This window comes from Drosophila rhopaloa, unplaced genomic scaffold (genome assembly GCF_018152115.1).
Source record: "Drosophila rhopaloa isolate 14029-0021.01 unplaced genomic scaffold, ASM1815211v1 contig_3, whole genome shotgun sequence".
NCBI lineage: Eukaryota > Metazoa > Arthropoda > Insecta > Diptera > Drosophilidae > Drosophila > Drosophila rhopaloa.
Genome location: NW_025335123.1, coordinates 11,662,469 through 11,676,695, shown reverse-complemented (window position 1 = coordinate 11,676,695; position 14,227 = coordinate 11,662,469). Strand labels below are relative to the sequence as shown.

The window sequence follows — 14,227 nt, the reverse complement described above, 5'->3', positions numbered from 1 at the left end:
ACTCTTAACTCCCAGAAAAAAGCAAACACTCATCTTGAATATCACTAAAATTTTGCAAACTGCATTTTATTTGTTATTTATTTTTTTGTAGTTGTTTTATCATGTTGCTATTTTGTGGATTTAGTATTTCAAGGACATTATTTCCTTTTGCTTGAACTTCACATACATAGTCGATTTTGTTGTTTGTTGTACAATACATAAAAAGAAATATGCTTGTTATATATCTATAGTATATACGCTTGTTATTATGTAAATATATAGTCGCATAGGGTGTTAAGTACATTGATCAAGTAAACATGATTTGACTAATTTTAGTGTACCTTCGGTTAGAGTGAGATGGGGTACAAAAGCAGGAATCCGAGTGAGAGGGCGAGTGTGTGTGTGGGTGGTGGGTGGACAAGGAGATTGGTGGACAGATCAGGTGGGCGACTACGAATCTTAACCTTTGCGGGGGGATAACAAATTTTGAACATACACTTAATCGGTATCAATATTTTTTACACTAACTAAATATACAAATCAACAAACGCCAAAAGAAGGACCTCAACATGGTTAGGATCGGCACTCAAAGATCGGGACTATATATACATCGAGTGGGCCGCGAGACCAATAATAGAGAGAGAGAGAGCAGGACATACATATTTTTGCTTTTATTTTAACGTTCTTTTCTTCTTTTAACCGCTGCGACATTTATAGTGCTGGCAAAAGTCTAACCTAGTCGTTATATTTTTAGCATATGTATATTATATATATATATATAACTAGAGGAGGACACTGGGCACCTCAAGCTTTTAACAAGTTCTCTAATGTTAGATCAAAAAAAAATCATATTAATATTATAATGAATTATTAATAGGAAGAAAATTATACAATCGTAATTGTTGGTTGGGGGCCGCTGGACAGGATTGGGCACGGGCGTGTAAGTGGTTGGTGACGGTGACTATAGATGGTGGATCGGGGTGGTGGTGGTGGTGGTTTTGGTGGTGCTGTTGGGTGGATGACGGATAAGTAGTAAAATGCTTAGACGTATAAATAGGCTTTCCTAATGTTAGTATGTAATAATCACATTGACTGCTGCCATTGCCTGTTCGCTGCCTGCCCTCTACCCTATCCTCTGTGTCTGCGGACTACATGTGATGCCACTGCGTCACCGCCACATTGGTGTTGTCGTTCAGCCGGGCGATCTCCTCGTGCAGCCCATGGCCCAGCCACTGCAGAAAGATCCTGCTGTAGGCCGCCTGGCAGAGTCTCAGCGGATTGCCGCGCCGTAGGCCCATATCCGTCTCGCCGTACTCGTCCAGATACGGCGGCTGAACGAAGCATCCCTTACCGCGCCCCAGATACACCACCTGGCAGTCGCGGATGCGCAGGAAGATCCCCACCTCGGCGCCACAGGTGTGAGCGTGATGGGTGCACGCGCCCACCGTCAACTTGCCCAGCTCCGGCTGGCAGCAGTACGACTGGCCGCACAGGATCGAACCGCAGATCAGACACATCGTCGGCGTCTTCATCTCCTCGCGTTCGTTGTTCGGGCAAAAGATGTCCGAAACGCTGTTGATCAGATCACTGTAGTCATCGTACAGTGGTATCAAGCGCGGCAGCGGGCGCAGGCAGGGTTCCAACTGCAGGGAGCGACTAGCCTTCGGCTGGCAACGTTCCTCCACCTCCCGGGAAATGTGCGGATGCGAGGCGAACGAGTGCATCATCGTGGCGTACACCGTCTCCATGTCAAAGTACACGCCCAGTTGAGGGTCCAGGCCCAGGTATTGGCACATCAGCTCGAAGCGATCCGGCTGATCTGTGGGAAACGTGTCCGGGAAGTCCACATCGGTTAGACAGCGATAGAAAAGGCAGGCGCAGCGCAGGAATGAACCCATCTGACGCTGCATGTACTCGAGGAGAAGGGCCAAATGGTGCAATTCACAGGGTATCACCACTGTCTGCACTGGCCCCTGCTCCTCATCCTTCCGATCCTCCGCCAGCTGTGCTTGCGTATTCTTTTGCAGCACTCGGGCCGGGATGTTATAGCGGCGATAGAAGGCCACCATGTTATCCCGAATCCTCGACGGCAACTGCTCGACGTAGGACAATTGCGTAAGTTCGGCATGTGGCGTCTCTGCCGTCCGTTTGGCCTGTTCCTTTTCCACATCAAAGCAGAGGACCGCCTTAGTCAGGTGGGCCAGGAACATAGTCTGCAGGATGTAAAAGTCGAACATGCTGCCGCTGGGTATGATGGTTTGAGGTGCTGTCATATGTAGGAAAAAAAAAGGTGAATTACTGCCGATTAATGGATTAATTTCGCCACTCACCATTCTCGCCGAACATCAGATTAAGCACTCCGAACTGGAACGGCACCAGCACGCGGAAGCAGTCCCACTCCAACACACTTGTGCCCTTCTGATTGAAGACGGTGTCCAACAGTTGGACGGAGAACTTCGCCTGGAACTCGCTTACGGGCGAAGCCGAGAAGCGCGAGCACGCTCTCACCAAATTGAGGGCACAGCTCTGGTGGCGCATCGGGAGCTCAGCCTTCAGCGGCTTCTGCACCTCGAACAGATAGATTTCTAGCGCTTGCAGGGTGTAGCTGCACGTGTCCCAAAACAAGGGCACCATTTCAAGGCTATCTGCGGCCAATGCAGGGCCGGCTGGATGGTCTTTTTGAGTCGGCTGTTGACTTTGCGTGGCATTCAGCAGGGCCTTGTTTAAGAAGGCCCTTACATCGCTGTAGTTGGCATGCAACTTGGGGGAATCATGGATCATTTGGACGCTCCGCTCGAACTGCGCCATGTCCGCGACGACACCGGACATCCGAAGGAGGTTCGAGAAGCTCGGTAGCCGGGTGGAAATTTCCCCGTCCTTCATGGGGCCCAGCTCGACGGCCAGTGTGCGCATGATCTCCAAGAAGCTATCCAACGGCAGATAGCTATCGGTCGCCGAAGGTACCGGCGAAAAAGATGGCAGCGCTTCAATCACCGGAAGCACAGTGTTACTCAGGGTCCGACAATACGGACAGTGGAACTCCACGTTGTGCGCCTGACTCTGGGCCGCGCGATTGCGGTGCGGACGACGCTGCTCCTTGGACTCCTCGTTGCTGTAATATTCCTGCCAGCAGCTGTAGTGCATCACATGGCCGCAGCAACTCATGTGCAGGGCACTCTGGCTTGCACGCATATTGGGTGTGGTGAAGATCACCCGCGAGGTCTGGACGAAAGCAGAGCTAACCAACGGGGGACCGCTGCGGCTGATGGCACAGTTATCGAAACACAGGATGCACTTGAAGTTGCTATCACTGCCCTGGTAGAACTTGCGCTCAGGTCCCAAACAGGCGACGTTTGGAATGAGGGCCACCGCTCCCTGCTCCTCCTCGGCCGGTATATCCTCCCACTCCATGGCACCCGTGGCTGCCGCGTTCTCTCGCGTATCCTTGTCCTTTTCGTTGGCCGCAAACAAATCTGCATTGACCTTCATGAACGACTCTTGGGCAGTCTGCATTTGAGCCATTATTTTGGCCCGACGTTCGGCCGCCAAACGGGTGCGTACTTCTCTTTCCTGGCGCACCTGCTCCTCGGAGCTGACCGGCTGCTCCTCCTCCACGGCGCTTTGCTGCATGCCCTTCGGTCCTGCTTCGCCTTCACTAGGCGCCTGCTTGGTCTGCAGCTCCTTGTACCGCTTGATCGTCCACAGCACAAAGTCTCGATGAGCCTCCAGCTAGCCGGGCGATTAAAGTAAAGAGGTTATTGGTTTGTCTATTTCTATAAGCCAGATTCCTTACCCTGGGACAGCGGGCTAGCTCGTCCAACTTCTCCAAAATTCCGTACTGCTGCGAACGCTCGTAGAAGCTCAGGAAGGGATAGTTCTCGCTCAGCTCCTCCTGAATGGCGAAGCCCAGCAGGTGAAGGATCTATAAGACATGAATACACAAAATAAGATGTTGCGAAACATAAATGCAATACGATTACCTTCTGGAGATGCGATTCGGTAAAGGAGCGACTGCGCGCATCCAAAGCCCGATCCATTATCAAGGTGCAGATGTTGAGAAACACGTTGCACTGCAGAATATTGGCCATGGATCTGTAAGGGCCATACATAAGAACGTGCAGATATATTAAGACCTATTTCCGGGAGACTCACGTGAAGGCTGGTGTGAGCTTCGGCAGCATAGGCGGCGGGCAGCAGACGAGCTGCTTCTTGGCCTTGCGCCGCTCACGCTGCAGCTCCTCGGCCTTGGACTTGTCCTCCTTGGTGTAGTGATAGAAGTACACGTTGAACTCCTCGTACAAATGCTCCTTCAGCTCGTACACCCCCTTGCTGTCGACGCCGACGGGCTTCTTGAAGACGGCCACCGTGTTGATTACGTCTTCGAAGATGTTGTCGCTATTCCCACCATTGCTGTCCGGCAAAGCGCGACTAAGCTCCGAATGAGAGTAGGACTTGGTGCACAACAGCTGGATGATCTCCTTGCGCAGCCGATCCTCCTCCGTTACAATCGAAACGCCTGGCATCCAGCGTTCTCCGATGATTACGATCAACAGTTCCAGGAACTCGTCAATCATCGATAGCTGTCGCATGAATTCATCGTCCACGGGATTCTCCGCCAACATAGTCTCGTAGTTCGCCTGCGCCCATGCAATCAAATTGAACTTGTTCAGCACATGGATGAGGAACTCGTTGCTCTCCATCAGGGACCCGCCAATTTGCAGGCAGACAATATCCCTATCCAGCATCTCCACGCGGCAACGCACATTCCGATAGAAGTAGAGCTGGTGAAGCAGAGAGTAGCCATTGCGGCGCCACATGCCCGCAGCCACCTGGGCGATCATTGCATGGGTGCACAGAACTGGTTCGATAATTTCTCTGGGCGTCAGCTTTATGCTCAGCGCCTCCGTTTCCGCCTGGAGGCTGTCGTAAGTCATATCGTGGGCGCCTAAATGCAGATAGATACCGGCGTAGAACCGCGACAGGGGTAGGTGGATGGACACCGGCTTCACCGATACATCGTACATCAGGCAGCTGGCCACATAACCGGCCACACTCCGTGGCTCCGTCTTCTCGCCGCCCACGATGAAACTGTTGCCCACCAGCGACCGCAGAGTCATCTTGTAGAGCTTGCGCAGCAGCCACACATCGCCGGCAGCCCAATCGATAACCTGGGAGATGGTCGTGGCCAGCTTGATGTGCAGATTGAAGGCGCACTCCCACTCCGGCTCGTAGTCCATGTGCTGGCCCGTCTGCCTGGTTATCGACTCCATGCCCTGCATAACGTTGAGGACCCGCATCAGAGCACGGCAGCCTTCGAGGAAACCGCTCCTCAGATCGTTACTTAGCACTTCCGGCTTTAGGCTGAGCAGATACCGCAGATCGTAGAGAATGTAGTTGGCCCGCTTGAAGAAGGTCAGGCTGGCGATGTTCTTGCTAAAGTGCAGCGTCTTGTTCTGGATAAATTTCTCGATGGCCACGTGGTAGAACGTGTGCAGCAGCTTGCCGAAGATTCCCTCATGGGCGATCAGGTGATGTGCGATGCTGGGAACCGTAAACAGTTGAACGCTGAGCGAAACTATCGAAAAGGCGTGGTCGTGGTCGTCGCTGATGAAGTCCTCCACAATGGTAGCGTAGCGGCGCGAGAACTCCTGGGCGAGCACCATCTTGTTGTCGTATTCCATAAGCATGCCTGAGATGAGCAGGCGGTGCCAACAGGCTCGCGCTGTCTTCCACAGCTTCACATCATACTCGAGGATGTGCCGGATGCAAAAGCTCTCCTGCTTGCGCTGCACCAGTTCGGAAAATGTCTTCCGGAAGAGGTAGTGCCGCACCAGGAACTCCTGGAACCAGCCAAGCAGCTGCAGGGCAAACTGCTGGCAGGCCACGGCCCCGATGTGCAGCACCGATGTCCTCAGCGACTGATTGTTGCGCGGATTTGACGGTAAAGCGCTCGCTGGCATCATCTGATTTTCGATAGCCGTCTTCAGGTCGTTGCACACCTAATAAAAAACAATCCCAAATTAATCCAAACTAAGTGAAAACGTTATTGGGAATAATAAGACGTTTAGCTTACCTTAAAGGTGTCGCACTTGACGACGGCCCGTCCCTCGCGATCGATCGCCGCCACAATCTCCATGGCGTCCTTCTGCCGACATTTGACAATCTTGGTCAGTGTCTGGATCACCTGGTCGAACGTGTGCGACTCATCGTTGTAGAGCACCGTGCAGTACTGCGCTCCATCCAGCTCGCCGTCGAGGCACTGTAGACTGGCGTTCGGCTCGATCTCCAGGTAGTTCACGCAGAATGCGAGGATCGCCCCAAAGCAGATCTCAGCCCGTTCCAGCACAGCTTCCGTTAGGATCTTACTCTCCAGCGGGTTCTTGCGATTCGCCTGGGGACAAAAGTGTAAAGAGCGTTATAAATAACACTTGTTGCTAGTCTAGAGGATATAATCCTTGTCGGTTTAACAAAGAACATTCCACGTATGACTTCAAATATACTTTAGATGGTACTGACCAGATGCAGCTGGCAGTAGTGATCCTTCTTCCAGGCCTCGTCGTCGCCGCAGTCGCAGCAACCGCCGCCGCCGGAAGTGGACATCTTGTACTTGTGGAAGCGGTGCGCCGAGCGCTTGAAGCAGTTGACGCAGAGGACGCAGGTGGGATCGACGCCGCACTCGCGGCAACTGTAGGTGGGCTCCCCGTTCTTGAAGACCTTGCCGCAGACGGTGGCCGTGTTGCCCTCCAGCCGGAGCTTCTCCAGTGCGGAGGCGGGATTGTCGCCCAGCATGAATTCCACAAACACATCGATGATCTCCTCCTTGGCAAGCGCTTCCTTGAACATGCACTTGACTGAAACGGACAACACGCCATTAGTTAAAACCAAATCGAGTGTATTTAATGAGGGATTTTCGATGAAATGCGCAATGGAAAGCATAGCGGGTGTGTGGTCGTGGCGCACTGATCCACTCCAGACTTACGGGAGCCATGGATCGCACCCCGCTTGCTCTCCTGCAGTCGCTTGATATCCGACACCAGGTTCAAATTATGGTGGGTCAAGTGGAGCAGCTCCTCGATGCGCAGATCCGCCGCGACTAAGGGGTCGTCGGCCCAACCAGTCCCATTGTGCTCACGCCCGCAGGACGGACAATTCGCCACACGACAGCCCGCATGATTGGAATGGGTTTGGATGATTGGATGGTTGGATTGGGTTGGATGAATAAGTTAATGGGAAAGGATTAAGGGTTATACCGTTAGTGCGAGATTATGCAGACCAAATTAATAGTGTTGAATTATGGTGTCATATGGGTTTTGTTAGTGGGCTACCAGGAAGATCCCCGCAAACGTTGGTTTTCTATTTCAAAAATCCTTTTACGTTTGTCATAATACTTACGAGTAAGCGCATTGGTATCTGCAGGAAAAAAATATAATAAAAAAAGGTTAGAACTTTATTTGTAATTGACAAAACTAAAAACATTTTAAAGGGCGGCCCTATTTATATGAACATGGTCCTACTCTGACCCGCTTTTACTATTCGCGTTTGTGCACTTAGGGCATATCAAAATAAATTCGTTTTTTGTCTACTCATCGGCTTTTAAATTGGTCCATCCTAATGTACATAGTATTCATTAATTTAAATTTTCCAAAGAAATACCGTGTGAGTCAGGTTTACCAAATACTGCCAAATTTTCATTCATAAGTTTTTTTTTATTATCTTGTTTAAGTACACAGCCAATTTTTCGTTTTTTTATGACCCTTAACTGCGCGAAGTCCATTTTTGCGCCCCAATAAACAATTTTTATAATTATTTATTTTCCTTAAAACTATGGTTCGGCCTAATAAAATGGGTTTATATAAATTGCCTATTATTATTGTTGTAAAGTTTTGATATGTCTAAATAAATTTTGGTTAAATGAAACTATAGACGGCTTAAAGACTTCCCATATTAAAATTATAATTAAACGCACTGACTCATTTGTACATATGTACATATTGTCATCTTTTGTTTTTATAGCTTTTTAAGGCCATGAGTAATGCAATCGCGATCATAGCCAGACTAAAATATCATTTAAATGTTTAGAACAGGTCAGACCGCACGGCATGGAGATAATGATCGTGATCGTGATCATGATCGATACTATTTTATTGAGGTTGGGCGACCGCAAAAGAGAACCGGAGGCGAAGACGAAAAGAAACCTTCGGGCTAAACGAGTTTTCGCAACCAAATCAACACAAAACACACAAAACGAATTCGAAATCAAATGCAAATACAAAGCACCATTACAACAAATGCAGTTCAAGGTCGCCACAATTGCTGTAAACTCTGCAGCGCAGAATCAAAAATTGAGAGCGATAAGTTTTCATTATAATCTATTATCAACGCATCTGACGTATGTACAGTTCAGGGCTATCAGTAAAAATATAACAACACATACCTGTTGCCTACAAAGTCTACAATGCACATCAAGTAAATAACGATAGGATAGAAAAGTCTAGAAATATATTATTTATAGCAGTACTTAAAGTACAATAGTAACTTTTCCAGATAATGTTCAAAAATTTATCAATCGATATGTATAATAGCCGAACATAAGTTTTTACCTTTTAACTACTGTGCCTCAATTTAAATATCATAGTATAATTACTTGAGATCGATAATCATTCATCCATCTCTCAAGATATTATTTATTTATTGACCCAATGTGAAGGTTGAAAAATGAAGTTATGGTGGAATAAAACATTTTACAACTATATTTAAAGGTATAATTATAAATGCATATAAAACTGCGTGTGCGTCAGTGTACTGAGGCGTAATAGACTGGAACAAAGAAGGTGGCGCATGGAACGACAAAGTATATTTAAAGAAGGAAACAGAACCGAGCAGATGAGAATCGAACTGAAATGCACTAAACAAAAACATGTAACAGAGGAGGCCAGGCCACCTCATCGGCCCCTGAATCACAGCGAATTATTCGGGAGCAGTCCACACGCAGTCTCACACTCACAATCGAATGCAGTATGCACTTTCATTGACTTTCCTCTGTAGACAATACTTAATATTATAAGTTTAGTTAACGCATCATAAGACTTTATAAGTAAGGTTGTTACCCTTGTTCTGAACACAAAGGACTTCAAAAAACTTTAAAACAAGACGTCATCGGAGGTGATTGAATTTAAAAAGTATACACAATTTAAACGGAATTTAAATTAATTACAAAAAATAACAAGTACAGGTTTCAGAGAAACGATCTTCAAGCAAATAAATCTGAATAATTATGGACCCTCTTATTTTTTTTTTTGTTTGGGATAAGCATGGATTTCAATTTCGTTACCAACTGTATGCACATTTTCGATATCAAGAAAAACACAAGCTGTCGGAAATTTAAAGGCGCCCCAAATAAAATTAAATATAAAAAAGGAACGAGAGCGCCAAAGATCGTTATAAAGAACATTTGTGTTTTCGGCCAGGGTATGTGGGCAATCGACCTTATATAAATCACAATAAATACAGACACCAACATATGTACACCTCTGTAAATTATAATATGTGCGCTTGCAAATAGCTATGCCTAAAATTGTGTCAGCTGTGTTGTTTTATTGCACAATGAAACGAAAGCAAAAACGGAATTAAAACAAATTCTTTTGGCAAATATGAGGAAAACAATAAAAGAAAGAAATACCAGTTTCGGGAGCCAACCTCATGAAATGTTTTTTCGATATTTTAAGACTCTTATTTCAAGCGACAATGTATCCAATTTATAATAGATTTGAAGGGACCAGCACACAGTGTATTTTACACCACTTTGCCAATTTAGAGTAGCATTCCTTAAAAGGCAATTAAAGGACCGTTTTCCAAAGAACATATTAACTATTTTGGCTTAGTAAACTACCTAATCTTATAACAGTTTGAAACATTACATTATCAACGAACCAAGCAAGGGAATACTTCTACCGAAATAATAAAATGCCGATTTGAAAATGACACATGTATGATATGAACGCACTGTTCCAGAACACAATGACTGTTACTATAAGTTGAATATTACTAACACTTATAAGCCGATTAATCATAAATGGATAAGAATTACAATGCGTTCTGCCAAGGACCGACACGTCAGGCGGCTGTAAAGGCCGCTACAAAATATGCGACTGGACCAGATAAACGCGAGTTGAATAAACTCCCTCCGAACACATATTTTATATATTTAACTTTCAGTCTTATCAGTCATCCTCTGAAGTCAGGGGTTTGGTTTTCACCTTGTGTTTCGTCATTGGCAGCGAGATTTTAATGAAGTGCTGGACTACGGACCAATTAGACAGCAGGCAAATATCAGTAGGAGCTAAATATAGGGGCTATAGCTATGGCAACCGCACCAAAATCGGTAGCCATGCCATCCACATGTTTGCCAGCTGATAAGCGCAGAGAGCCGTGAAAAGAGTAAGGGGTCGATTAGCGAAAGCGGAAAGTAAACATCAAAAATATACGTATTACAAAGAAGGGATTATTGAATTAGTCTGGGGGATAAAGAAGAATTTATGAATTATATTTATAAATTAAAAAAAAATACGAACAAAAATTGACTAATATTCTATTCTTTAGAATGCTTCTGGCAATTAACAATGCTCCGTGAAATATTGTCATATTATTTTCGATTAAACAAATAAACTTTTCTCTAGCAACGAATGCTTGATATCGCAAATCATAAACATATTTGTCCCACATGGAGTATGTCATATAGCATACACATTGCTTCATATTTCCTTGAGTATCTGCCCTCTCCCATTTTGCATTTCCTATTAAATCAATATGTTATAAACAGAAACTCAACTCCAAATTAGTAATGCCACAAATGTTTTTCCTAGATTCTCCCAATTTGTTTGTTTCAATACTCGCGTTTCGCCTTTATCTTCGGATAATGTGAACTTCTGTCGGAATGTGGCGCAAACTAGTTTGTTTACTTAATTTATTTGTTGTCAAGCCAGGCCAGGCTTTTGTTGAATCAACTTGCATACACTCAGCAAAAAAAGAAGTAATTTCCCATACAAATTGTATTTGATGTAATTAATGAATTAATGTAAAAGTATTAAACACGATTCTAGCGTCAGGATACCAAAGAAATAAATGTAAATATATTTATAGCCCAAAAAATATTTACATTTTAAATACATTTTTTAAGGAAATGTTTTCTAAGTTTAGTGATTTTTTTTGAACGCAATCGGTTATATATCTACCAGAAATTACATCTTTTCAGAGATATAAAATATTTACAATTTAAAAACTTAGTTGTTCATATAACCAAACAGATAAATTAAAATAATTCGTCATTGGAAAAAAAATTTTTTAATTGAAAATGGTTTTAAACTTTTTAGCAACTATTTTTAACATGATAAGCAAATAAAAATGTGTAGTTTATAAAGAGAATAACCGCCTTAAAAGTTATGGGGCGACATAATATTTTTCGGGGTGTACGAGTTGTGAGTGTGCATAGAAGGTGAGACAGGTAGAAAAGTGAGAAGGTGGATGGGCTGGGCGGGGGGTGGAGCTGGCCAACTTTGAGAGCCAATTGAAAGGAAAACTTGGCGCAGCAAAGCACGGCGCAGTGAAAAAAAAAAACAAATTCGCGGAAATGCGAAATAGACAAAACGTGAGAGCAACAACAAAATTAACAAAAGCGTGCAATTGTTCAATGGCAATAAACAAAAGCCGAAAGCAGAACGAAAATAACACTAAAACATACGGCGAATAATGATAATTCAAGAGCGAGAGTTTTTAATGGGATTCGGGCAACATTTCACGCCCCCATCGATTTGGCATTATTCGAATAATATACCACTTTTTCTGTTTAAAAAATTATGAGAGATTGTAAGTACATTTTAAACCATGTTTGCTTATATATTTAATTGCACAGCAATGATTTCGGCCTGTTTTCTGATAGCAGTTAATAGTTATTTTAAGTTTGTTTTAAAATTTTGATAGGCACTTTTGAAAAATATTTGAATTTAAAATAAACAAGAAATAACAATCGAGGTTGTTTTGTTCGAACTGTTGTTTATATTCCAATATCAAACTATAGATAACTAACCTCCTTCCAAAGAAAAGGTTAACCGTGTTTCCTTTTCATTAATTTTTAATAAAATTAAATCATAAAATATTGACAGAGTTCAACGTTCAGTGCATTAAGCCATTGAAACCCCAAGGATGGTATTCTTTTGTTCTTTTAAAAATGCCATGTTGATGTCACAAAGAGTATGACTCATTTTTGTGACATCTGTATTCCTTTTTTTAGTAAGTTTATTACATTTTCAGACTTTTTTTTAAATAGAGATACAAAGATCAGCTGTTAGCTAAAAGCAAATTACAATAAGGAAAACTTACAGGGATTCTGCGTTATAGCGTTTATTTTTGCCAAATTAATATGCTGCTGATAATGTTAATATAAATATTTTCTATTGACTACTAGATTTCTGTATTATTTTGTATCTTATATTGTCTTTATAAACGCATTTCCTAGAATCTTTGTATGGTTCTAAAACTAAAACAAAAAAAAAACTGTTTGTTGAACTTCCTGAATTTGTTGATCAACCTATAAAAATTCAAAACAAAAACAGCTGTTGACTGAGCACAACAACGGAACTTTGAAGCGATTCTGCGTAATAGCGCTTAATACTGCCATTCACATAAATATAAATATTACTTATATTGTCTATATTATCTGTATTGCCGGACGCAGTTACCTAGCTTAGTGGCGTTCATACCGACAGTTGCTACTTAAGAGGCACCTATTTAGGGGCAATATCATCAGGAACTCGGACTCACCTGGCTCCCTACCGCTCAACTGGTAATCGAAGTACTTGGGCGACTCGCGCTTGAAGAACTCGATGAAGTCGGAGCGGGCGAGGGTGCCCGCTTGAAGCTTGAGGCGCCACTCCTTCAGCGGTGAACCGCACTCGGCAGGAGGCGCCACCACGACGTCCTCCATGTCGTACCGATCCATGGTTACTCTCGTTCGCACTCGCTCTGCTGCCTGAGCTCCTCTCTCTCTTTATCTCTATAGCTGTCGCTCCGGGTTGAATGACAAAAACAAAACAATTGCAACGAGTGGCGGGTGAGCGTAAGTGGAACGTCTGCCGTTTTTTTCTCTCCTGCGCGTGGGTGGCTTGTGTTGTATGTCCTTGTCCTTGTTATTCCTGTGGTTGTTGTTGCTGCATTTGTTGTATATTTATTTGCCTAAACTTTGCTACCAAAAACTAAAAAAAAAAATTAATCAACTAAAGAAAGCAAAGAAAACTTGGGTAAAGCTCAAAGGAATGAAATGTGCTCTCGCTCTCTTTTGTTGCTCTTTTTTGTGGTCGAATTTCGATTTCCTTTTGGAGCTCTGACTAACACATACACTTACTCCTAATAATTTATATTTACTACTGAGGTGATTGTAGAAATCTGACAATCGTATCGGAGGACATTAAATGAAAAGCAAGGCGCAGTTTGCAACTGTTGCTTTGAAATTTTTTCTGTGTATCCGCCATGTGTGGTTGTTTTTGCATTTAGTTTTTTTGGCAGCAAAACAAAAACAAAATCAGCGAGAAAGAGAGGGAGAGCGCATGACAAAAAAAAACAAAAAACACACACTGGCACTAGTTTCGGTTTTATTTTTAAAATAATCGTTTATTATCTACGGTTTTTGTTGTGTTTGCTGGCACCACAAAAAAATCGGTTTTCTTTTTCTTTATATCTCACTTTCCGAAATACCACCCACACACACACACAGCAGCTGACGAAAGAGAATTGAGCAACACTGCACACACACACACTTGGAAACACATTCGCGTTACTGCGTTTCGCTTTCATTCGACTTTCTTAACCATTTGCACGTACTTTTTGCTTTCGTATGGCTCTCGGAAAATTCACTACTAATATTATGGTAATTGTTGTGACTTTTTACTTTATAATTTGCATCTTATTTGCTTAGCTGTGTAACCTAATGTTATGTTACGTTACTGACTGTAAACTGTTCTGTAAGAAAAGGTTAAAGTGGCCTGATAGAGCTGGAAGACATCAAGCATCGATATATTAGAAACTCGATGTCATCGATTTTATTTTATCTGCGGATCAAGTCCCCGCTAACTATCGATAACTTTGTAGTCTCCCATACCGGCTGGTGTATCTGCTAATAGCAATATTTTTCAGCCTGCAGAAGTGTTCGCTAACTATCGATAGGCGTGCGATCTTCGCTAGCGATGCTCAATGTAAA

General features: G+C 43.9%; 1 protein-coding gene across 4 annotated transcripts; it reads right to left on the bottom strand.

Moving 5' to 3' along the window:
• Positions 1 to 34: 34 nt before the first annotated feature.
• On the bottom strand, positions 35 to 14,020 carry LOC108038424 (E3 ubiquitin-protein ligase UBR1). Of its 4 annotated transcripts, none has more exons than XM_017115207.2 (11): positions 13,852 to 14,020; positions 12,796 to 13,226; positions 7,372 to 7,389; positions 6,959 to 7,144; positions 6,496 to 6,830; positions 6,053 to 6,370; positions 4,132 to 5,978; positions 3,960 to 4,071; positions 3,773 to 3,901; positions 2,310 to 3,708; positions 35 to 2,245 (listed from the first exon to the last, which is right to left on the bottom strand). In XM_017115207.2, the coding sequence occupies exons 2-11, from the start codon at positions 12,971 to 12,973 to the stop codon at positions 1,128 to 1,130; spliced, it is 5,640 nt and encodes a 1,879-aa protein (XP_016970696.1). In that variant the 5' UTR covers positions 12,974 to 13,226; positions 13,852 to 14,020; the 3' UTR covers positions 35 to 1,127. The 4 variants fall into 4 exon arrangements, with proteins under 4 accessions (XP_016970696.1, XP_016970698.1, XP_016970697.1 ...); XM_017115209.2 differs by having other exon boundaries at positions 6,959 to 7,072; XM_017115208.2 differs by having other exon boundaries at positions 13,919 to 14,008.
• Positions 14,021 to 14,227: the final 207 nt, after the last annotated feature.

What these genes read in the sequence shown, in the direction of transcription:
- LOC108038424 (XM_017115207.2), bottom strand. Translation starts at nt 12,973, where the DNA reads ATGGATCGGTACGACATGGAGGACGTCGTGGTGGCGCCTCCTGCCGAG. An exon ending in CCGAATCGCATCTCCAGAAG is followed by an intron (nt 3,902 to 3,959) that starts GTAATCGTATTG and finishes CATGTCTTATAG; the next exon opens with ATCCTTCACCTGCTGGGCTT. An exon ending in TCTGATGTTCGGCGAGAATG is followed by an intron (nt 2,246 to 2,309) that starts GTGAGTGGCGAA and finishes TACATATGACAG; the next exon opens with CACCTCAAACCATCATACCC.